The following is a 25126-nucleotide window of genomic DNA, read 5'->3' as shown; positions in this document are numbered from 1 at the left end:
ACTGACCTTTTTTGGCAAAAATGAAAAAGACAAAACCAGAAATAATTGTCAAATTCATATTGCAAGGGGCCCTGAATAGCCCAGTCAATTTTAAGAAAGAAAAACAAACTTGGAGGACTCACACTACCTAATTTCAAAACAGTACAAAGTTACATTAATCAAAACAGTGGTACTGGCATAAAGACAGATGTATACAACAGTAGAATAGAATTGAGTCTAGATATAAACCCAGCTGTCTGTGGCCAGTTGATTTTTCAATAATGGTGCCAGGACCATTCAATAGCTATGGAAAGAATAGTCTCAATATATGGTGCTGTGGCACCTGGATCACCATACTTAGTCTACTTCCCATTGGCATGCAAGTTAGAATGTCAAGTGAGAGAAGAAGAGAGAAGGCCACAAGGAATTCCAATATTTGGCAGGCACAGAGAGGAGAAGCTGGCAAAGCATCTTGAAAAGAAGTTGCTAAAGAAGTGAGTCAGGAGAACAGAGCATTTCCATAGGAAAGGATTGTTCATTTTGCTGCCAAGGTTGGAAAAATGTTCACTGGACCAGCAACATGGAGGTCACCAGCAAGTGATAGGGAACAGTCCAGTGGAGTAGGAGTGAAGAGTAATTTTTAATGAGGAGCACTTTGAATACTGAAGAGAAGAATCTAAAAAGAGTAAGAGTCAGACATGGGCTGATGCTCCTGAGAAGGTGGGGAGGCTCCAGAACGCAGGTAGATGGGCCGACCTCAGAAGGGAGTTGATACAGGAGACAGAAGGACATGGTGTGGATGCCAGTAGCTGCTTTGCAGGTGGGAAGATGACTGCATTTCTGTCTGATAGCTTTAGTGAGTGTGAGGTGTTTGGGAGTGAGGAGCCAGGTAGAAGAGGTATGAATCTGAGGTTTGAGGAGAGAGGTGGGAGCTCTGCTACTAGGCAATAAGGTGATGTGCAAATTAGAAAAACGGAGACCTCCCTCAAATTATTTCCCTGCCATATTTTAGAAAATTATGACGTATAATGTAGTTTAATTAAAAGGTAATGACAGCCCTTGGAGGTGTGAGTGTACATCTTTCAAAACCAGCAGGCTGGGGATCATGGCTCATGCCTGTAATCCCAGCACTTTGGGTGGCAGAGGTGGGAGGGTTGTTTGAGCCCACGAGTTTGAGAGCAGCCTGAGCAACCCAGCCAGATCCAAATTAACAAGAACAACAAATTAACGGCGTGGTGGTGCACACCTGTTGTCCCAGCTACTTGGGAGGCTGAGACAGGAATTGCTTGAGCCCAGAAGGTTGAGGCTACAGTGAACTAATTGCACCACTGTGCTTCAGCCTGGGTGACAGACCAAGACTCTGTCTCAAAAAAAAAAAAAAAAAATCCTTGGCTTTTTCAGAAGGTATAAAATATACATTGCAGAACACAGAGCCTTATTCACAGAAGATTGCTGAGCAGTTTTGAAAGCTAGATGAGGTTGATGGTTATTAATGTAAACTATTTTTTAAAAATTTACAAAGTAGTAACAATATGTCATTAATTTTAAGGGGAGCTGGCTACAGGGTCTTTGAAAACATGCTTAGAGTATTGGTTCTCAAAATATAATGTGCAACACCTGGGGAGCTTGCTAACAGATTTCTGGGACCTACCCCAAGAATGATTCATTAGGTTGGAGTGGGACCCCAAAATTTACATGTCTGACGCGTTCCAAGGGGAAGCCTATACTGCTTCCAGGGATCACACTTTGAGAACCACTGGCCTACAGTACTCATCATTGGCATTGACCTCACCACCATACAAAACAGAGTAACAGTGAAAGATTTTTTAAAGAGTACTTTTGGGGAAACCCCCCCCCCAAGATGGCCAAATAGGAACAGCTCCAGTCTACAGCTCCCAGCATGAGCGACACAGAAGATGGGTGATTTCTGCATTTCCAGCTGAGGTACCAGGTTCATCTCATTGGGACTTGTTAGACAATGGGTGCAGCCCATGGAGTGTGAGCCGAAGCGGGGTGGGGCATTGCCTCACCCAGGAAGTGCAAGGGGTCAAGGAATTCCCTTTCCTAGCCAAGGGAAGCTGTGACAGATGGTACCTGGAAAATCGGGACACTCTCACCCTAATACTGCACTTTTCCATTGGTCTTAGCAAATGGCACACCAGTAGATTATATCCCACACCTGGCTCGGGACGTTCCCACCCTAATACCGCACTTTTCCAATGGTCTTCGCAAATGGCACAGCAGGAGATTATATCCCGCACCTGGCTCGGAGGGTCCCAGGCCCACAGAGCCTTGCTCACTGCTAGCACAGTGGTCCAAGATCAAAGTGCAAGGCAGAAGCGAGGCTAGGGGAGTGGCGTCCACCGTTGCTGAGGCTTGACTAGGTAAACAAAGCAGCCTGGAAGCTCGAACTAGGTGGAGCCCACTGCAGCTCAAGGAGGTCTGCCTGCCTCTGTAGACTCCACTTCTGGGGGCGGGGCATAGCTGAACAAAAGGCAGCAGAAACTTCTGCAGACTTAAACGTCCCTGTCTGACAGCTCTGAAGAGAGTAGTGGCTCTCCCAGCCTGGAGTTTGAGATCTGACAACAGACTGCCTCAAGTGGGTCCCTGACCCCCGAGTAGCCTAACTGGGAGACACCTCCCAGTAGGGGCCGCCTGACACCTCATACAGCCAGGTGCCCCTCTGAGATGAAGCTTCCAGAGGAAGGATCAGGCAGCAACATTTGCCGTTCTGCAATATTTGCTGTTCTGCAGCCTCTGCTGGTGATACCCAGGCAAACAGGGTCTGGAGTGGTCCTCCAGCAAAATCCACCAGACATGCAGCTGAGGGTCCTGACTGTTAGAAGGAAAACTAACAGAAAGGAATAGCATCAACATCAACAAAATGACATCCACACCAAAACCCCATCTGTAGGTCATCATCATCAAAGACAAAGGTAGATAAAACCACAAAGATGGGGAGAAACCAGAGCAAAAAAGCTGAAAATTCTAAAAATCAGAGCGCCTCTTCTCCAAAGGAATGCAGCTCCTCACCAGCAACGGAACAAAGCTGGATGGAGAATGACTTTGACGAGTTGACAGAAGTAGGCTTCAAAAGATCACTAATAACAAACTTCTCCAAGCTAAAGGAAGATGTTTGAACGCATCGCGAAGGAACTAAAAGCCTTGAAGAAAGATTAGATGAATGGCTAACTAGAATAAATAGTGTAGAGAAGACTTTAAATGACCTGATGGAGCTGAAAACCATGGCACAAGAACTACGTGACGCATGCACAAGCTTCAGTAGCTGACTCGATCAAGCGGAAGAAAGGGTATCAGTGATTGAAGATCAAATGAATGAAATGAAGTGAGAAGTTTAGAGAAAAAAAGAGTTAAACAAGCAAACCCTCCAAGAAATATGGGACTATGTGAAAAGACCAAATCTACATCTGACTGGTGTACCTGAAAGTGACAGGGAGAATGGAACCAAGTTGGTAAACACCCTTCAGGATATTATCCAGGAGAACTTCCCCAACCTAGCAAGGCAGGCCAACATTCAAATTCAGAGAACCCCACAAAGATACTCCTCGAGGAGAGCAACCCCAAGACACATAATTGTCAGATTCACCAAGGTTGAAATGAAGGAAAAAATGTTAAGGGCAGCCAGAGAGAAAAGTCAGGTTACCTAGAAAGGGAAGACTAACAGTGGATCTCTCAGCAGAAACTACAAGCCAGAAGAGAGTGGGGGCCAGTATTCAACATTCTTAAAGAAAAGAATTTTCAACCCAGAATTTCATATCCGGCCAAACTGAGCTTCATAAGTGAAGGAGAAATAAAATCCTTTTTAGACAAGCAAATGCTGAGATATTTTGTTACCACCAGGCCTGCCTTACAAGAGACCCTAAAGGAAGCACCAAACATGGAAAGGAACAACCGGTACCAGCCACTGCAAAAACATGCCAAATTGTAAAGACCATCGATGCTAGGAAGAAACTGCATAAATTAACAGGCAAAATAACCAGCTGACATCATAATGACAGGATTAAATTCACACATAACAATATTAACCTTAAATGCCAATGAGCTAAATGCCCCAATTAAAAGACATAGACTGGCAAATTGGATAGAGTCAAGACCCATCAGTGTGCTGTATTCAGGAGACCCATTTCACGTGCAGAGACACACATAGGCTCAAAATAAAGAGATGGAGGAAGATCTACCAAGCAAATGGAAAACAACAACAACAACAAAAAGCAGGGGTTGCAATCCTAGTCTCTGATAAAACAGACATTAAACCAACAAAGATCAAAAGATATAAAGAAGGCCATTACATAATGGTAAAGGAATCAATTCAACAAGAAGAGCTAACTATCCTAAATATATATACACCCAATACAGGAGCACCCAGCTTCATAAACCAAGTCCTCAGAGACCTACAAAGAGACTTAGACTCCCACACAATAATGATGGAAGACTTTAACACCCCACTGTCAACATTAGACAGATCAATGAGACAGAAAGTTAACAAGGATATCCAGGACTTGAACTCAGCTCTGCACCAAGCAGACCTAATAGACTTCTACAGAACTCTCCACCCCAAATCAACAGAATATACATTCTTCTCAGCACCACATCGCACTTATTCCAAAACTGCCCACATAGTTGGAAGTAAAGCACTCCTCAGCAAATGTAAAAGAACAGAAACCATAACAAACTGTCTCTCAGACCACAGTGCAATCAAATTAGAACTCAGGATTAAGAAACGCACTCAAAACCACACAACTACTTTGGAAACTGAACAACCTGCTCCCGAATGACTACTGGGTAAATAACGAAATGAAGGCAGAAATGAAGATGTTCTTTGAAACTAATGGGAACAAAGACACAACATACCAGAATCTCTGGGACACATTTACAGCAGTGTGTAGAGGGAAATTTATAGCACTAAATGCCCACAAGAGAAAGCAGGAAAGATCTCAAGATGCAAAATCAATATGCAAAAATCACGTGTTCCTATATACCAATAATAGACAAACAGAGCCAAATCATGAGTGAACTCCCATTCACAATTGCTTCAAAGAGAATAAAATACCTAGGAATCCAACTTACAAGGGATGTGAAGGACCTCTTCAAGGAGAACAAAAAACCACTGCCCAATGAAATAAAAGAGGACACAAACCAATGGAAGAACATTCCATGCTCATGGATAGGAAGAATCAATATTGTGAAAATGGCTATATTGCCCAAGGTAATTTACAGATTCAGTGCCATCCCCATCAAGCTACCAATGAGTTTCTTCACAGAATTGGAAAAAACTACTTTAAAGTTCATATGGAACCATAAAAGAGCCCACAATGCCAAGACAATCCTAAGCCAAAAGAACATTCCTAAGCCAAAAGCTGGAGGCATCACACTACCTGACTTCAAACTATACTACAAGGCTACAGTAATCAAAACAGTATGGTACTGGTACCAAAACAGAGATATAGACCAATGGAACAGAACAGAGCCCTCAGAAATAATACCACACATCTACAGCCATCTGATCTTTGACAAACCTGACGAAAACAAGCAATGGGGAAAGGATTCCCTGTTAAATGAGTGGTTCTGGGAAAACTGGCTAGCCATATGTTTTAATTTTTTTTGAATTTGTTTCATGCTTCACTTCCAATACCTTTACTGGAGTTCAGGCTCTCATCAGCCCCTGTCTGGACTCTTGGCATACTTAGCTGCTAATTACACTCCATGTTTCCAGGAACATAGCTTTGATAAATTAACATCCCTGCCAAAAATTCTACAAAGACTCCTCATCTCCTGCAAGATAGTCCAGTCTCCTGCCTAAGATGTGTCAGGATCTGGCCTCTGTCTCCTTCCCCAGCCTTCGCTCTTGGCTCTCTAATTGTGTATTCTATCTTCTTGATGATTTACACATGTTTTCTCTTGGTTCCCAGGCCTGATATACTCTGTCCAGCCTCTGCCCCACTCTCCATTGCTTCCCATCCCATCCCAAGCCTTTATTCTCTTAAGGAGCTCCTGACTGTCCTTTAGACTTCGCCCATTGATTACACTGGGCAGGTTTCCCTGCTACAGCCTTTTTTGCACCCGTACCATTTCCTTGCTGACCTCATTCATCATCTGCTTCCCTTTATCAGGGCTCTCATCAAAATTTCTGCTGATATTTAAGATGCATCCTTCCTCACTTCCAAAAATAAATGCATCTTCCAAATTATCTCATATATATATATACATATACCATAAATAAATATATATATAGTATATATGGAAAAAAACTGGAATCACGAAGCAAAATATGTATAATGCTACTTCTGAGCCCAAGCACAACCAAATCAGAATGTAACAAATGAGGTATATATTTTTCACGTTTTCCCTAACAAAAATAAAACCCTTCACAGCTGATCAGAGTTCATGTTGGGTTTATTCTCCTAATATTTAAATCAATATACTACAATTTGTGATCTGCCATGTACCATTTGAATCATATGAATTACATATATATATATATATATATATGAAATATACATATATAAGCTATGTAAGTATCTAGGACATATTTCATTTTACTAGAAATATACAGTAGTTCATGAATGAAATTATACACAGTAGTTCATGAACAGAATTATACACAGTAGTTCATGAACGAAATTAAATACTTTCTAGCCAGACGTGCTGGCAAGTGCCTGTAATCCCAGCTACTCAGGAGGCTTGAGGCAGGAGAATCACTTGAACCTGGGTGGCAGAGGTAGCTGTGAGCTGAGATTGTGCCACTGCACTCCAGCCTTTATGACAGAGCAAGACTCTGTCTCTCAAAAAAAAAACAAAAACAAAAAAAACCCCACAACTTTCTCTACAGATCACTTAAAGTTTGTCATTTAAAAAGAGATTTCCTCGTAGAATTGTCAGACTGGTGAATATAGTCTTTTTCTACATTTAATTTATTGCCCATTTGCCCCACTTACTGAGACTGCCACAGCGGGGCTTTTGACTTTATCATCTTTGTATTTCCGAGACCTACCACTGACTGGCCCATAAGGAGGTGTCAGTAACTGTTAGTTAAATCATTTGCCTTCTGGGACTTTTCACATGCAGTTGAAGAAATGGACTCTCCTTGTATGAGCCAATATAAAGCACTAGAATATAAACTAAATGTGGCTTGCAATTCGTACATCTTTTGAAAGATAATTCTTGGCAATTAACATGAGAGAAAGGGAATGTCCTTGGGCTTTATTTCCCCTGAGCAAAAATAATCATCACGGAACTCAACATTTCCTCCTAAAAAGCGTAAACTAAAGTCAAATGATAGGAGTGTAATCCAGGGCTTACCTCGAAACTCACAGCTCCATTGTGGTCCGTATCAAACGCATTGAACAGAAAGTGTGCATATGTTGTAGAGTCTGAAATGGTGAAAAGGGAATATTAAGTCAGTGTTTCCATAGCCAACATAAGACTTGGATTGCAGTCCAAGCTTCCTTTGATCCAGAAGAATTAACTCTGCCTCCTTTAGTTTGTGCTTTCTTCACAACTGCTTACCCTCTTTGTGTAGAGGACTAGAGTTTGAGATTCACAGGAATGAGCAACCTAGATAGAGGCCATTGGTGACAAACATTCTCTATGAGTTTCTGGCTGGCAATGCTGTAGTCCTGGGTGATGAGATTAACACTGGGACAAGAAATGGTCCCATAGGTGGATGTGAAGATTGAGACTTGTCTGGAATTTGCTTAGTATTTGGGCGAGACCATCTCTAGAAGCAAAGCAATAATAATATTAATGAGACAGAGACGAGTTGCTATTATTAGTGTCTCTGTCATTATTAGAACTTTCATCATTGTTACAACTCAGAAAGTGATATTGGGACTTAGAGAGGGTGAAAAACATGCCCAAAGTCACACAGTGAAGAAGGAGTAAATCTGGGACATGAACTTAGGTCTTTCTGACTCGGAGAATCAGGCTAGCCCACAGCTAGTACCAGGCTAGCCCACAGGCAGTGAAGTTGGCTGATGGATTGGGGTCAGTGGTCACTTGGGAAGTTTCTGTGGCTGTGTTGGAAGGGGACTGGGTAGTCCTACGTTCCTAGTTGTATGAAGTTGCATGAAGTAGGGAGCCCCTACTCTTTCAGGGTCCTGGGTGGGATTGGAGGCTCTGGGTAATGATGGACAATTATGTCTTCTGAAGTCTAACAGGTCTTCTTAGTTTGCTTCCATCAGGTATACTTCCCCTCTCATTTTTCCTTCCTTCCTCTCCTGTTTCTCCTTTGTCTCCTTAATCTCTAGGCTTTCTGCCATTTCATTTAAAAGTCTGTATTTTTTCCTTATTGTTTTCTGTTCTGAGTGCCTAGCTTTCATTCCTAAGGGTTTCTGTGCTTGAACCTTGATAAAATGTACATGATTATTTTCAGTGTTTCATCTCATGGGCTTTAGCCTTTTATTTTAACCTTTTTTGTCTTTTCAAAATCAAATGGTAACCTTTTCGCTCATTGGCTCTAGCCTTTTATCTTCTGTTTTAAATCTCATCTATTTCTAACTTTTAACCTTTATTGGGTTTTCAGTTATCATTGATTTACTTTTTACTTTATGAATTGCTTTTTATAGGCTGTCAGGAAGCCAAGTCACAGTAACAGGAGTACAGAATTGCCCTCCCCAGATAAGAGAGGTCAGAGGTCATCTAAATTTCTCTCCTGGCTCTCAGGGCCCACGGCCTCCTTATAAGTTGTTTTTCCTGAATGCTTCAGTGCAGTAATTAACATTACTGAAGGCTATACATTTCATGAGGTAGATTGTACACTCAATTTCTCAAAATGACAGTGGCACCTTCAGTCATCTCTCACCTTTTTAATATGCTATGAGGAACTACTCATCTTCAAACACAGGAATTACTAGCACTATTTTCAGTGAACTAACCAAGCACCAAAATTGGGTCTAAATAATATGTAACACCGTGACATCTAGAATGGACGTCCATCCAGTATTGATAGGTTGCAGGAAGAAATCCTTTTGCCTATGGAGCCAGGGGTTTAATTACCATAAACTTAGTTCTGTTGTTGGGAAGCTCCATTATAGAGTTATCAAGAATTGGCAGCCTATTTCAACTTGCAAAGTTGTTTTACTCTCAACAGTACTTTTTCACAGACTTCTTGAACTACATAGTGCCCTCTGGAGATGTGAATTGATCGATGGTATGTTAAACTTATTTTCGGAGGAGGAAAAAAAAGAGATTTTGCATATTTTATAATAAGCTTCATTAAGCAAGTCTCTTGTTACCCTGTTTTTACAATCAGAGTAAATGTTTTTACCTTAGCAAGCAGTACTCACTGTGAATAATGGCTCAAAGCAAACGATGTTTGCTATTTTTTTAATCAAAAAAAAAAAAAAAAAGAACATGGGTATGTGATAATTACTATCCTTCTCAAATGGAGTTTTTCTAGCTTAAAGCTTGACATGTGGGAATTATGCTTTCAATGTGGTACAGAGGACATCCTGTTCTTCTAAATGTGCCTCGGCAGTTCTTTTAGAAGTTACAGCAGCTTCCCAGTCTAGACAATCCATGCACAGAGGTTTTGGTAATAGCATGGTAGAGTCAGACTGCCTGAATTTAAATCTCAGCTTCACCAAAGATTAAGTGCATGACCTCAAGCAAGTTATTTTACCTTTGTGTGGCTCAGTTTCCTCATCTACAAAATAACAACAATATCAGTATGTACTTCATAGAGTTTTGTTTTGTTTTTTTTTTTTTGAGACAAAGTCTTGCTCTTGGCCCCAGGCTGGAGTGCAATGGCACGATCTCGGCTCACTGCAACCTCCACCTCCTGGGTTCAAGCAATTCTCCTACCTCAGCCTCCCAAGTAGTTGGGATTACAGGCACCTGCCACCACACCTGGCGAAGTTTTGTATGTTTAGTAGAGACACGGTTTCATCACGTTGGCCAGACTGGTCTCAAACTCCTGACCTCAGGTGATCCGCTTGCCTCAGCCTCCCAAAGTGCTGGGATTTACAAGTGTGAGCCACTGTGCCCGGCCTTCATAGAGATCTTATAAAGTTTAAATGAGACACTATTTGCAAAGTGTTTAGAAATAAGCCTATATACTTATTAAAATTTCAATAAATATTAGCTATTATTTCCTGGACAAGCCACTTTTATTTCAACTACCTTAAACACATGTGATCAAATCTTTTACAAATGTAACATCTTTTCACCTTAAATAACTTTCTGTCTTTTTAGGATTTCTGTTGTGTGTCTAGGTGACGAGCTCTAATTTAATGCAATTTTCCGCTCAATAAAAGACAAGAAAATTATGTCCTAAAAAGCAATGGTCCTTCTGATGGAGTTTGGATTTCTTTTGGCAAGCACTTGAAGACAGTGGAAAGTTTGAAAGAAGAGGAGTGAAGCTACTTGCTTTGATTGGGTGAGAGAAAGAAGCAAAGGCATAGGAATGTCCAGCGAGGCAGAAAACTGGATAAAATGACGAAAAGAGAAACTGTCTACAGAAGCATCTATGGTTCTGGTTTTACTCCACTGTGTTCTTAAGCACTCAATAAATATTTGTTAAAAGAGTGAATAACTGGCTTCTTGGAATCTAGATGTCAGTACAGTCCAGGGCGTAAAAGATGTAACAATGATCTCCCTTCTCCGTCTATGATCTCTTCGTGATCACATTTCTTTAAATAACAAAAATAGTTACTGAGTTTGTTAAGCTGAGATTGCCTCAGTTTCTTATAATTTTACTTGTGAAGCTGAAAAATAAATGTTGAGATTTGATAGTTGAGCAACAAACTTTACAGATTCTTAGGATGGGAAGACATTTTGGATATTATTTAGCATTGTATTTACATCGAACAAAGGTAAAAATAGGGACTTTTAGTGACATACTGAGGTCACCTAGTTACTTCATGGTAGAGTTGGTAATGAAATCAAGATATTCCTATACCACCTCTTAGAAATCAAGGATACTAGAGTAGAAAAAAACCCGAGGATTCCTTTGATGTGACTCCTACATTTTACAGAGAAACAACCTGAGCCAAGAAAAGTAAGCTACTCGAGGTTACATACCTTGATAGGTAGCAGTCTATCCACAAACTCTGAACTTAGTCCAAAGGTCTTAACCCAATTATATTGAGAACACAATGCATATAGCAAATAACCCTTGAGTTCGTTCTTCATAGTATTGGAACAAACAGACTTGATTATCATGCCCCAGGTTTGTAGAATGAAATCAATCTGGTTTATTTCTTTTTCCTATCCCAAAGCCCTACTCCCATCGAATTCAAGCACGAAGAATAGAATTAGCTTCATGTATTGGAATATACAATTCATGACATTGTTACTGTGGTAAGGCAAGTTCATATGCATGAATAGTAGCTTCCGTCAATAAGCCCTCTGTAAATCACCCTGAAAAATTGTTAGAAATACTGTCCTAGGACAAGGATACTCAGTGGGTGAAGTCTTTTTTAAATTCTAATCTTTATGTCTACAGAACTCATCTGACTCAAGTGCCTTGCACACAGCAGCTGCTTAATAAATGTTTATTGATAGATTATTATGACTTGAGCTCGTTCATTCATTCATTCAACAGCTGTCTATTAGATGCCTAGTGTAGACAACATAAGTGCATTCCTACAACATGAGCAGAAATAGCCCAGGAAACTATGATTTTTATGGGCTTTAAAAATGTTTAGTGAACTAAAAGCTTACATGTTAAGCTGCTATTTATTATATGTGGAGTTTAAAAAGTTGTTGCGTAACCATATAGGCAGTAGCACCAACAAGCCGTCTCCTCTCTGCTTGCCTTAGAGTAGCCATACTTTATCCCCTGCAGGCAAGAGGCTTGTGTTCAATCCAGTTTTTTCTGACATCCAGCTCACCAAGCAAGTTGGGCTTGATAAACTGTTTCACAAAGCAGTAGAGAAAGCTAACAGCCTGACACAATACAAATTGCAGAGAGTTCTGTAGATAAGACAAAGCACTTTCCTGGAGGAAATGGTGAGATGTTGTGATTTATGGACCCATCAGTGTTACTGTTCATAATGAGAAAACCTGTTGCATTCAGACCATCATCCTGAATAAACGATGGCTCCGTGGAATGGAAGTGTAAGGATGGCCATCATATGAATTTGTTTGCCATCAGAGATCACGTTCTTCCTTAGGACATTTTTCCTTTTCTGGCCACATATAAGAAACAATTTGTATGTATGATATTAAATTTTAATGCAAAGCAAATCATAATTCTTTTATTTCATTTCCTTCAGCAATGCCTCGTGTTCAGATTTCTGCATTCAATTAACATGAATAATCAAATAATTGTTAAGAGTGTAACAGTAATTTTTTCTCAAATCCCTAATCCCTTTGGATTTTGTAACAGGAATCCTTTGCAAAATAGATGTGCTCTGTTTAAGAAGATGTTCTCTGATGCGGAAATGTTATTTTTCAAATAAAGATATAATTTTAATGTGGAGCTGTATCCAAGTTTTAGTATGTAATAACTTGATTTGAAATGATTGAAAAATGAGGATTTTCATCTGCATTGGTGCTTTGATATTAATGCTTATTAAGATGTTGGTAGGCACTCAGTAAATATAATTTCTCTTTAAAAAATCCATGGGTTTTAAACAATTTAGAAAAATATGAGGTAGTTAATTAATTCCCCAAATTAATCTCTCATTACTGCAGACAGTGAACCCATTATAATCCTGGCATCAGGTACTATAACCAATACCTGTCTGTGGTCTGTGAGAAGGGCCCTCCCCTCTGCACTGTAGTAATGAGATGGGGTGGGAGAGTTGTCGTCCAAAGTATATCCAAATTCACTTAATAACAAGTCTTCCTGTGTTTTCTTAGAATTCTAATTTAATTCTTTTAAGAGACCATCGAAAACAAAAAATTGTTTTGACAAGTCAGGCACAAAATTGTTTTAAATCCACGAAACTAGCTAAAACCAAATGGGATTAAAACCCCAAAGGAAACCTGACTCTTGTATGAAACAACTAATACTTAAGTGCTGTACACTTTTCAAAGAGCCTTTTACAGATACTATTCCGTTGTACAGTGATAGCCACCACGTGAGGTGGGTGTCATTCATTCATTCATGCAAAAAGTATTTATCAAGTGTTATTACTTGTCAGTTACTGGCCCATGACCTGTGGATACAACAGTAAACAAAGTGCAGAAATCTTCTGTTCCCCTGGAGCTGACATTCTAGTGGAGAGAAAGACAAAAACAACAATAGTACAAGTGAAATATATATTATTGGATCGTCTCAAGTGCTATAGAGAGACATAAAGCAGGGGAAGGAGGAATGTTCAAGGCGTTGCAATTTAAGATAGAGTGATCAGGGCAAGTCTCACTGAGAAAGTGGCATTGGAGTAAATGCAAAGGTGATGAGATCTTGAGATAGATATTTGGGAGAAGAGAATTTCAGGCGGAGGGAACAGCAAGTTCAAAGACCCAGGAGCAGCAGCATGGCTGGTGTGCTGGTGGGATGGCCACCATTTGTAGGCCACTCTATAGGTTGTGGCTTATGTTCTATGGAATGGTATGGTTTTGAGCAGAGCAGTAACATAATTTGCTTACATTTTAATGGGATCAGTCTGACTCATTTTTAAGAGTAGACTATGGTTCGGGGAGGGGTCATCAGAATCAGAGAAGTCAGTTTGGAGACTACTGTGTTTATTTTGGCAGGAGATAATGGTGGCTCCTTTAAGTGGAAATTAGTAAAATAAAAGGCCAATTAGCAAGGTCAATGGCAAAGTCAACTCTGGCCATAATCACAGAGAGAAACAATTGTCCCCTATGTTGAGTAGACGTCAGAGTTGAAAGGAAGTACTAGATGGTTCCTTCCTGACTTGAGGTAAAACATTCTTCCTGAACTTCCGATTCATGGACTCTACCATCCCATCCCATCACTATCTTTTCCCTCCAAATCTGAATCCTATTTATCTTTTTTCTTTTCTATCCGAAAGCTATTAACATCTCCTTTACCAGCTCCTTCCCTGTGTATAAACAATGTCCAATCTCTTCTACATTAAAACTAAAGTCTTCCACTGGTATCTACCCAGCACTATGGCCAGTTTCCTCCTCATCACTTCACTCTTCCAGCAAAGCTTTCTGTAAGTGCTGTCTTTATTGGTGGTCGCTGCTTTCTTCTCATCGTCCTTTTCACCCTCTGCAATGTGGCTTCTGCTTATGCGCTCCACTCCCTAGTACTTCATCCAGGGCACTTGGGCTGTCCTGATCATGCCCAGTAAAGACTCCCATGTTGCCACACCCCAAAGAGACCTGATTCTTACCTTACTAGACTTTATTGTTTCATTTCTGAACTATCGATCTCTGTTGTGTTTATTTCCATAAACTGTTCATTCTCCATCTCCTTTGTGGATGCCTTTTCCTTATGGTTCTTGACATGTGTTCTGGGGTTTCCTGCTGGCCTCATGGAGCTCACCACCTTTTATAACTCCCCCAGTAACCTCATCTACATCATGGATTTAACCACTACTTCTTGATTAATAATTCTCAAATCCCTGTCTCTTTCTCTGACTTGTCCTCTGAGCCTCAAATTTGTACCAACTTCTAGTTGAGTCTAAATCCCCGCAGGCACCTCAGATGTAATTTGTCCAAAACTGGGATCATTATCCCACTACTACTCATGTAAAGAGTCACCTGCTGTCCATGATGGAATCCTGGAAGGCATCAGAAACTCCTCTCTTCATCTTTTTATGCCACAAAAAGCTAGTTCATCACTAAATTCTTCCATTTTTGTCATCTATGTCTGTAATCTGTCCCCACTTCTCAATTTCACCTATGCAAATCCTTGTTTAAAGACCTTATTGTTTTGCCTCCTACAGTAGTAATCTTCTAATTAGTCTCCCCCGCCTGCAGTATTGCTGACCTCAAGCTAATCTTCCACAGACCTATCAGCGAAATGTATCCCAAACACAAATCTGACTGTAACAGATCCCACTTAAACTTCTCAGTGGCTTTGCTTCACCTCAAGGATAAAGTCCCATTTCTTCATATGGCATCCTTGACTGTCTAGGACATTTCACCCTCCATTGTACACTCTCTACCCTATTCACACCCAAATCCTGGCAATTTCCTGCAAATGCCCACCTTCAGTTCTATGCTCTGACCCAAGTGTCCCATTTGCCTAAAACGTCATGTCCCTACTGGCTTTTAAAGCGGGAAGACATCATACTCTCAGGAGAAGTGAACTTCTCCTGAGAGGTATAATGGGAGAGCAAGACTATATACTTTGGAAATGGATCAAACTCTCTGCACCTTACTTTTCACGTGTATATCTATAAAAAAAATGAGGGTTACAGATGGGGTTGTTAGATGGTGAGGCATGCCAGGGGCAGGCACATAGTAGATGCTTTCTGAATGGCAACAACTTCAGCTCAGGTTCAACTCATCTGGCGAGACTCTTTTTATGTCCTCTCTGTCCTGCAGCTAATTTAATCATGCCAGCACTGTGCCCTCAGAATATTAGTTTTTAACTCCCATAATCACAGTTATACTTGAGATTGACATTGCCCATCTGCTACACTAAGCTATAACATTATTTTGGAGAAAGACCACATCCTATTCCTCTTATTCCTCCTACATGATCAGCACCTCACACATGGCTCGGCACACCGTAGGCTGCAGGACAAATATGAGTTGGGCATCTGTTACGTGATTGAAAGAAAAACTGTAAGGTCCAATGGCAAGAATATCTTTTCACTCATCTCTAACATGCATGTATTATCTTTACGCTATCCTTGTGTTTTCTTACCAATTAAAATAATATCTAGGATGGTTTTAATTTTCTCAGATGAGGGAGCACAGCAAAGAATTACTAAAAGAAAACAGCAGAAAATATACAACGGGAGGCTGCAGAAAATCTAGGTTAGAACCCAGATCTGCCACTGAGTCAATATGTGGCCCTGAGCAAACCATTTACCTTCTCCAATCCCCAGATTTCATATCTGTAAATTGAGGATAATTATGTTTGTCCTAATTTTGAGAGTTGGGAGAATCAAGTGAGACCTATAATGCATGTGAATGAGCTTTGTGGCATTTTGAGCACCCTTGTAATAGAAAGCATTGTGCATTTGAGAGACACAGTACTAGGCACACAGTAATAGTTGTATTCAACTAAAGAGTATCCTCTTGGATATTTGAAAATTTCTAAGTCGCTGGCTTTTATGATACATTAAAAATTATATGCACTTGCATGCTATGCATTCTTTTACATAACGATTAAAAATGTAGCATCATGCTATGAAAAATTAAACTAAACTCAACACTGCAAGCATAATTGTAACTCTGATAGTATGTTAACAAGTCCACATTTGTACTTACCTCCCTGTGGAAAGAACTGCGAGTAAATCTCTTTGAAGGTTTCTTCATTAACAACACCACTGGGGCATTCCTAGGGAAAGTGGCAGAGAAGCAATATGAGCAAAGTGCTCATAAAACTGATTTTTTTTTGCACATTTTGAAACAGAACTGCCTACCACGCAAAGCTGCACCAAGAAAGTTAACCATTCATCCATTATTACAAAGGGAATAAAAGCACACTATAAACTTATCTTTGTTCCAGTTCTCACAGGAAAAAAAAATGTAGATGTAAATATCTTTGCATATTGAGTATCAAAAGTGTGATGTATTCAGAAACACAGTGCTGCTTTTAAGAACACATCTGTTTATTATAAATGAAGTAAAGGAAACTGCATTTTTTTTCACACAGCAAGCATGTCGCGAGAGGTTTATAATATGGTGTTTGGTGAATCTTGGTTTTGTCTTCTCCAGGTTTTCTGAACCCACATAATCTTTGGTTCAATGGCAAAATTACTTCATTGGCATCTCCAGTGGCTCAAGAAGTTTCAAGCAGGACTAGATACTAATGCTTGTTAACAGGATGTCTAGGCATACCCGAGACATGGTTCTGTAACAAGTGACCTTGGGTGAGAGAGAATCCCATGATATTTTTGAACTTCTGGAAAGGAGAGTCTGCAAAGAAACAGCCTGGGCTTAATAGATCCCCACCTTTGTCCCTGGGTCAACTTATCAAAGAACAATGAACATTGATCTTGGGAACTACACCCATGTTGGACTACTGACCGGGAGGGGCCATAGGGCAAGGCTAGCCCTCTGAGAGTGGTTTTGGCATTTTTGCTAAAAAAAAAAAAAAAAAAAAAAGGAAAAAGAAACTTAAATCTAAAGTGTCAGAAGGGGGCTACCGTGGTGGTGAATATAAGGTTTGAGCAAGCAAATTGTTCCCCAATCTCTGGAAATTCCTCAATTTTTTGAAGTTATAAGAACCAGTCTGGTTAAGAATGTTAGGCATAGAGGCCCCCTGAGTGGTGGAGACTGACAACCACATGATAGTCGAGAATTGAATCACATGTGAGATATTAACTGTATGGTGATCCCTTGTTATCCATGGTGCATTGCTTCCAGGACCACCCCGGATACCAAAATCCACACACACTCAAATCCCACACTTGGCACTGTGGAACCTGCAGTTAAGAGAAGTTGGTCCTTCCTGTCCTGTATCTTTGATCTGCCTTTGGCTGTGGATGCTGAAGCTGCAAATTCAGAGGGGCAACTATATTTATTGGCAAAAATCCACATATAAGTGGACCCACACACTTCCAGCTAGTGTTGTTCAAGAGTCAACTGTACATTGTAAGTGGAGAAGTGGTTAAGTTCTGTTTAGTCCCCTACTAGATTCTCGTGAACAGTCGCATGTGATCAGAGCTCCCCTGACTCTAGCTGTCACAGCACTCCCACGCCACCTAACGTCCAGCCAGGACTAAGTTCACCGGGGAAGGATGGTGTGCTAACTCCCCAATAGGCCTGACTTTAGACATGAATATTCTGTGTACTCTAAATTCGATACTGTTCCTGGCATCTTTATCAATCACCTACATCACTTAACCCTTAAAATCATTGTTCCCTCACTAATAAACTTACTTTCTGAATTTGGTCTTTCTTTATTCCAATGAGGCAGTTACTCAACTGAAATGTGCTTCACCTGCAGAATTTTCTATTTTCTCATTTGTTGTTTTGAAAGGTAGGACCTTTGATACATAAACAATGTTAGCAGTTTCAATGTGAATTTGTGTTTACAGAGCTTCTCAATATGGTTTTATCCCATTTGTTAATGATAATGAGCTTAGGTAGGCAAAATAGCTCCATTCACAGAGGCAGAACTGGAGGTGGCAAAGCACTTTGTTACACACTAAGCCAGTGGGGAAGCTGGAATGTGGACTTAGGACTCTCCAGGTCACAACAAGGTTTCATATTAGATGACCCCTATGGAAATAATGATGACCTCAAGGACCTAAGAGAATTAGAGCAAAGAAAAAAACAACCAAAAACAAAAGAGCAAGCAAGTGAACTGTGATGGTTGATTATATGTGTTTAACTTGTCTGGGCCATAGTGTCCAAGTGTTTGATCAAGCATTATTCTGGATAGTTCTGTAAGGGTGTTTTTGAGATTACACGGATGCAAAAGTAATTGTGGTTTTTGCTATGACTCTCAATACATTTAAGCTGGTGGACGTTAAGTAAAGCAGATTGCCCTCCATAATGTGAAGGGGCATCATTGAATCAGTTTAAGGCCTGAAAAGAACAAAGACAGACCTCCCCAGAGAAAAAGAGTGTTCTTCAGACATCATCTGTAATATTGGCTTCCCTTGTTCACCAATACCCTGCCTTTGGACTTGAACTGTAACTGTTTTCTGAGGCTCCAGCTTGCCAGACCCCTCCACTAGATATCAAGCTGGCCAAGGCTCCACAAAGTATGAGCCAATATCTTAATAAATATCTTTATACTCACATCCTATTAGTTCCATTTCTCTGAAGGACCCTAATACATAAATGAATTAGCAACCAACAGCTACAACTCTGAAAAGGAAAGAAGGTGGTATGTATACAGCCAATCTTTCAAACATTTTGACTATGTAGCTGGCACCAATAGACCCATTTTAAGACTAAACACTTTGGAGTTGGACCTTCTCACACATGGAAATTGTGATTTACTGGCTGTTTAATGCTAAGCCATTTGCTTGGGATAATAAGGAGAGAGTAAATACCTGGCTCTCTGCCATCGGGTCGCAAGCTTGTGCAAAATTAGAGTTGGAAAGGTGCCGGGGAGTTAAAGTTGATGCTGATAAAAGAGGATGGTGAAAAGGACTCTCACTCACCAACGTTAGCCGCCTCTGGCTCCTTAGATACATTGATAGATATAATAAGAAATGAATGCAACTGACTATTCGATATGCATGCGTTGGTGTTTAATTACATATATTTGCAGCCAGAGGAAAATTTTTCGCCAAATGAAAACGTTGGCCAAGTTTCAGTGATACCAGATACTTTTGCCTTTTATCTAATTTTATATCTATTATAGTTTACAATTTTACAGAAATACATAGTATGCTCATTATTCCAGGGATTCTTGTGATGACTGCTATGGCTAAATGATTCGTGCTAGTCTTTACCATCATGGAACCTCCATCCGAATCAGGAAGAATAAAGATCGTCTACCGATGGCATTCGCCCGTAATCCCAGCATTGAGGCCCAGACGGTTGATCACGCTATCGGCGATCGAGATTATCTTCACGCAATTCCTCGCGAAACCGCCTTACTTAAAATAAAAATACCAGTCGGCGGATGGCCAGTCCCAGCGTGAGGCTGAGGCAGGAGATCACGGACTCGAGTGATGCTGCGAAAGAGCGGAGATCCGGTTACGCACTTGCCTGGGTGGCGATGGAGACTCTGCCCTCAAAAGACCGTCTTGCACCGGCTGCTTTAACAACACGCCATGGTGACTGTGCGTTTATAAACAATAGAAAATTTTACTGGCAAAGTACCGGAGTGCCGGCAGTTCAAGACCATAGGCTGCGATTCAGTACTCTGATGATATACGCTACCGAGGCCGTATTCAAGACCACAGGTGGCTGGCGATTCAGCACGCTCGATGAGAATATTCCTGTTCATATATAGAACTTCTAGCTGTGTTCACATGGTGACAGTGCTTTCAGTTCTGTGGTCTTATAAAGACACTATCTCATTGATGAAGTCTCTGCCCACATGATCTAATCATCTCCCAAAGACCCCACCTCCTAATACCATCACATTGGGGGTTAGGATTTCAACATATGAGTTCTGAAGGGACACAAACATTCAGACCATAGCAAAGACCAAAAACCAGATAAAAGATTAAAAAATCAAATCCAAGAATTATGATCTTTTATTTATTCCCAGAGACTTTTTATTGAAACTAGTGCATTTTTAACCTTCAGGTGAGAAACGGATGCTAGTGATTTACAAGGTGGTATACATTCTCTGACTTTTTGTTCACCTCTTTTGTGCAGTGATCTCTCCATAAAAGTGGTCTCTCTACTGCTCCATCAAGAATGAATTTGGCCAGGCTGCATGTGAAGCAAAGTATAAACCACAAACAATGTGCTACATTAGTTAACTTGCTGCTGTAGCAATTAGGCCTTCAAATATCCCTTAATCAAAATGCTTGGGAACAGAAGTGTCTTGGATTTTAGATTTTTTGGGATTTGGAATATTCACATTAGACTCACAGGTTGTGTTAGTTCATTTTCATACTGCTATAAAGTACTGCCCAAGTCTGGGTAATTTATAAAGGAAAGACGTTTAATTGACTCACAGTTCAGCATCTCTGGGGAGGCCTCAGGAAACTTACAATCATGGTGGAAGGCAAAGGAGAAGGAGGGCACCTTCTTCACCAGGCGGCAAGAAGGAGAAGTGCTGAGTGAAAGGGAGGAGCTCCTTATAAAACCATCAGATCTTATGAGAACTCACTCACTGTCACGAGAACAGCATGGGGGAAACTGCCTCCATGATTCAATTACCTCCACCTGGTCTCTCTCTTGACACGTGGGGATTATGGGGATTACAATTCAAGATGAGATTTGGGTGGAGACACAAAGCCTAACCACATCACCAGTTGAACATACCTAACCTGAAAATCTGAAATGCTCCAATAAGCATTAACTTTGAATGCCATTTTGTCACTCAAAAAGTTTTGGATTTTAGAGTATTTTGCTCTTTTGGATTAGGGATATTCAACCTGTATAACACATTTAAAAACCATGTAGTATATTTCTTATTCACATAACCATCTTGGGTGAGTGTACAGATCAACTGATGGTTCTTCTAGGGACAGAGGCTAATGAAGATTTGGTGACTTTAACATATGGCTCCAACAGTCTCTGTGACTGTCTCATCCAGGAGGAGGAAAAGAGTGCTGAAGAGAGTGCATGGAAGCTTTTTATGGGCCAGGTCTTAAAGTGGTATACATCATTTCTATTCTCATTTTGTTGTTGTTGTTAGAGATCACTTAATGTGTCTACCGCAAACAAAGTAAGTCTGCTATGGCCAGGAAGAAGACAAGAATGCAGATTTGGTAAAGAGTTTGGAATATCTATCCCTGTGGCATGTTTGAAAGATACTCCAAGTGTCTGTGTTCTGAAACAGTTCTCCCACTGACGCTTTATTTATTGATTTTTATTTTTTGTTTTTGTAAAGAAGGGATCTCACTATGTTGCCCAGGCTGGATTTGAACTCCCTGCCACAAGCAATCCTGCCTTGGCCTCCCAAAGTGCTGGGATTACAGGTGTGAGCCCAGCCTCCCACTGATGTTGTAACATGAAGATTATCAAGTCATTTAGCAGTATAAATTGTCTCCATTTCCCAGGTGTCATTTTTAAAGACTGTTTACTTGCTTCAAGTAAACAAGGACAATGAAGCATAAACATCTGAGCATGAATTTGTTCACTGGGTTTTCCTAAGGATGCAAGAAGCAGTAGGGTTCCTGGGTTTAGGGAAAGTGACAAATGCCTCACTCATGCATCTTTTGAAAATTTGCTGTAAGCTCCTACTAACCTTTATGGTTCTGTATTCTATTTTCTAATGAAATTTTGTCTGATTATTAGCAAATGATTATTCCATGAAAATATGCCCTCTATAGAAAAAAAGAAAATGAAAATCACCCATAACCTGACTACTGTAAGAGTATATTGGTCATTTATCTAAGCATATATACTATAGAAATAAAGTTTTAATAAGACAAAATTACAGTATTTTATCTTCTTTTTTTAACTTTAGGATAAATATCCTGAACATTTTTTACATCATGATTTTTAATGACCGCATAATAATGCATCCACTGAACTTACCATACTGTTGCATATTGAGACGATTTTGGCATTTTTGCACTACATAGGAATAATGAGGTAATTAATATTCTCTGCATCCATCTGTGACTGCACCTGTGGTTCTTTCTTTATGACTAATCCCAGAAGGAGAATCATAAGACCAACGAGTTAAACCATTGAAAGGTCTTCCTATGCACAGTCATGGTGCTTTCCAGAAATGCTGCATCCATTTGTGCTGCCACCGCAACCTTATGAGAAGGTCTCACATGGAGAGGAGCTACTGACCAGAATCACATGGGAATTGGACGCGCACACAACCCCATGAACAAACAGCAATCATTTGCTTCCCTCATGAGTCTAATCATCATTCTGAAAATTACTAGTGGATACTAAGGCGTTTGGACAGGTCGCTCCAAGGGATAAAGCAATTTGCCTGTTTTTCACGCAGACAGGGTTGCTGTGATGGCAGTCAGCGGAACCACATCACCACAATCACAATGGTTTATTGAGTATAAAATAAACAGCTCCATTCTTTCTTATGTAGACCATTACTTTTAACATTTTCATCAACCCTGAAAGGTGGGTATTATTTAGACATGAGGACAATGAGCTGGGAGAGATGAAGTCACTTGTTTGAGTCACACAGGTTTTGATGGAGACATCTATTTGCTCATTGATTCAATAAGTAGTTATTTAATGCCTTCTAAGTGTCAGTAAATAGTCCATATGCCTTTTACTATTCTGGGCACTGGAGATACAGGAATGAGTTTTTAAAATTCCATTTTTTTTTTTTTTTTTTTTGCTCTTGTAGAATATAACATTTAGTGGAATCAAATTCATAGCTCTGACTCCATGAATTGCAATGTTATCTTGCCCTCTGGATTATTACTTTTTCTTCTATTAGGACTGAAAACATGTTCTCCTGGAGAGTCATCTGTGGAAATCCTTCTTTTGGGAAGATGTACTAGGTGTGTTTGTACCCAGAGGCACCCGTCACGGCTGTGTTAGAGAGAGGTATGTGCAAAGGGAAGCCATTTCAATCAAAATTGGGAGCACTGATTAAAATTTATTGTGTATCGTATCTTGAGAGATTTGAGTAAAATACTTTTTTTCTTTTTAGAAATCTTTGGTTTTAGTGCAATAAGAACCTCCCCACCTTCCTCTTTGCCACATACTCTTTACTGTTACTGTAAATGGCTAGACAGTAATGGCCTGAGGAAAATGTTCTGGTTTTTAGGACCAGTCAAATGAACTGCTCCATCCAATATTTAGGAGCTGGAGGTCCCTGGTTCTGCTGGCTGGTATACTCATCTATGATGACCATTGCATTTCTTTTACTGCCTCTGAAACCCTTCGCTATGATATGATAATAACACAATAAATGTGGAATGAGGTTTTCTTTGCAATATAACTGCCATAGATTTGTCAGTCGGTGAAGAAACAGTTGCCTTTTGGGGCCTTACTGCTGTATTCCCTGATGAGCCTTTTCAGTCCTCTCAGGCCATGTGGGGACGCATGTGAGGGTCAAGATTAGCTGTAGATATGCAATGAATACTATGCTAGTACTAATATCAATTCTAACAAGGCATTATTACTATTATAATAATCAGCATAAATACTTTATTAGTATTGATATTTTATAATTATTAATGTGATGATGACGATGATACTGATGATGATGAGCTAAAACACATGAGCACTTTATATGTTCCAACCTTGCATTAAATGTTTTACATGGATTATCTCATGGGAAGAGAAAGATGTTAGTATTAACTCCATTTTACAAATGAATGAACTGTCTTAGAGAGGGGCCACTGCATTCCCATAATTAGAAAATATCAGATCTAATCTATGGATCACAGAATCAGGAAACTTGAGTTTAAAGCAACTTTAGAGGCCGGGCACAGTGGCTCATGCCTGTAATCCTAGTACTTTGGGAGGCCAAGGTGGGTGGATCACCTGAAATCAGGAATTCAAGACCAGTTTTGACAACATGGTGAAACCCTGTCTCTACTAAAAATACAAAAATTAGCAAGGCATGGTGGCACATGCCTATAATCCAAGACGAATTTTCAAAATTTAAATGACACAATCCTACAATCTGTGCTGCTGATAACCCCAGATTCTGTGGACTTCTCTGCTCTCTTTAGAGTTAGTAAATACAGGGCAGGGACTAACCTTTATGATGTTTAGAATAGGGAATATTAAAAATATTTATGCTGAATGAATAAATCTTCAGTTCTTAGCTTTTAATAAATTAGAAAATGAATTTGCTCTGATAATGTCCTTCAAAACTTGGGTCTAAATTTTTAGAACTCCTAAGATCAAGACCAAGATAGTCATGGGGGTTCCGATATCCCCATGATTGCCCACAATGACTATGATCACAGAAATTAGGGGGAGATGGCTAGGATCAAGAAAAAAACATTTCTTATCTCAACATAACATAGTCAAAAACTGGACTCTAAAAAGTTCATTTAAAAACTATAGGATTAACCTTTCAGTTTTCAAAGCAGAAAAGCTGATCACAAAGAACTAGAACTGGCTATAAATTTCTGTTCTAATATGCCCAGGTGTTTGAACTCCTAGCAACTGATTTATTCCTTAGTGTAAATGTTCTCATCTGATATAACAGGTAAGTAATACTAACATCACAGGTAAGCAAAAGAAATGAAAATTAAACTAGACAATAGATGAAAGAAACCCAACCAATTTTAAAAACTGAATATACTCAACATGTTGGGTATTTTCTTGTTTCCAAAGTCTGCATTAACTACATCTTCCGTTTCCTGAACACACTTCTGGGGTCAAAGTGGTTAAATATGAATTGCAGATTAAAAAAAGAAACAGCCAATGGTGGGAAAAGGCTGACCTAGATACTATCCTTGGAAAAGGAATGAGAGCTGGGTGACCAAGATTCAACTCAGCTGCCTGAGTGCAAGGATGTGGGCACATTCTGAGCCCCACGAGTTCTCAAGGTCAC

At 40.0% G+C, this 25126-nt stretch overlaps 2 protein-coding genes across 20 annotated transcripts in view; one reads left to right on the top strand and one right to left on the bottom strand.

The window, feature by feature from the left end:
- PACRGL (parkin coregulated like) overlaps positions 1–10528 on the top strand; it is a 41701-nt gene extending 31173 nt beyond the window's left edge. For all 12 annotated transcript variants that reach the window (XM_031664095.1, XM_031664096.1, XM_031664094.1 and 9 more), the window contains one exon: positions 10192–10528. Coding sequence is in view for 1 of the 12 variants with exons in the window: in XM_017959303.2 (XP_017814792.1) it covers positions 10192–10215 (24 nt within the window). In the remaining 11 variants the exon portion in view is untranslated. The remainder of the gene's footprint in view (positions 1–10191) is intronic.
- KCNIP4 (potassium voltage-gated channel interacting protein 4) overlaps positions 1–25126 on the bottom strand; it is a 1168224-nt gene that overhangs the window by 8138 nt on the left and 1134960 nt on the right. For all 8 annotated transcript variants that reach the window (XM_003898535.4, XM_017959305.3, XM_031664098.1 and 5 more), the window contains 2 exons: positions 16306–16375; positions 7300–7370 (listed from right to left, as the gene is read on the bottom strand). In XM_003898535.4, the coding sequence (XP_003898584.3) occupies positions 7300–7370; positions 16306–16375 (141 nt within the window). The remainder of the gene's footprint in view (positions 1–7299; positions 7371–16305; positions 16376–25126) is intronic.

This window comes from Papio anubis, chromosome 3 (assembly GCF_008728515.1).
Source record: "Papio anubis isolate 15944 chromosome 3, Panubis1.0, whole genome shotgun sequence".
Lineage (NCBI taxonomy): Eukaryota > Metazoa > Chordata > Mammalia > Primates > Cercopithecidae > Papio > Papio anubis.
This window is presented reverse-complemented; position numbering and strand designations above follow the sequence as displayed.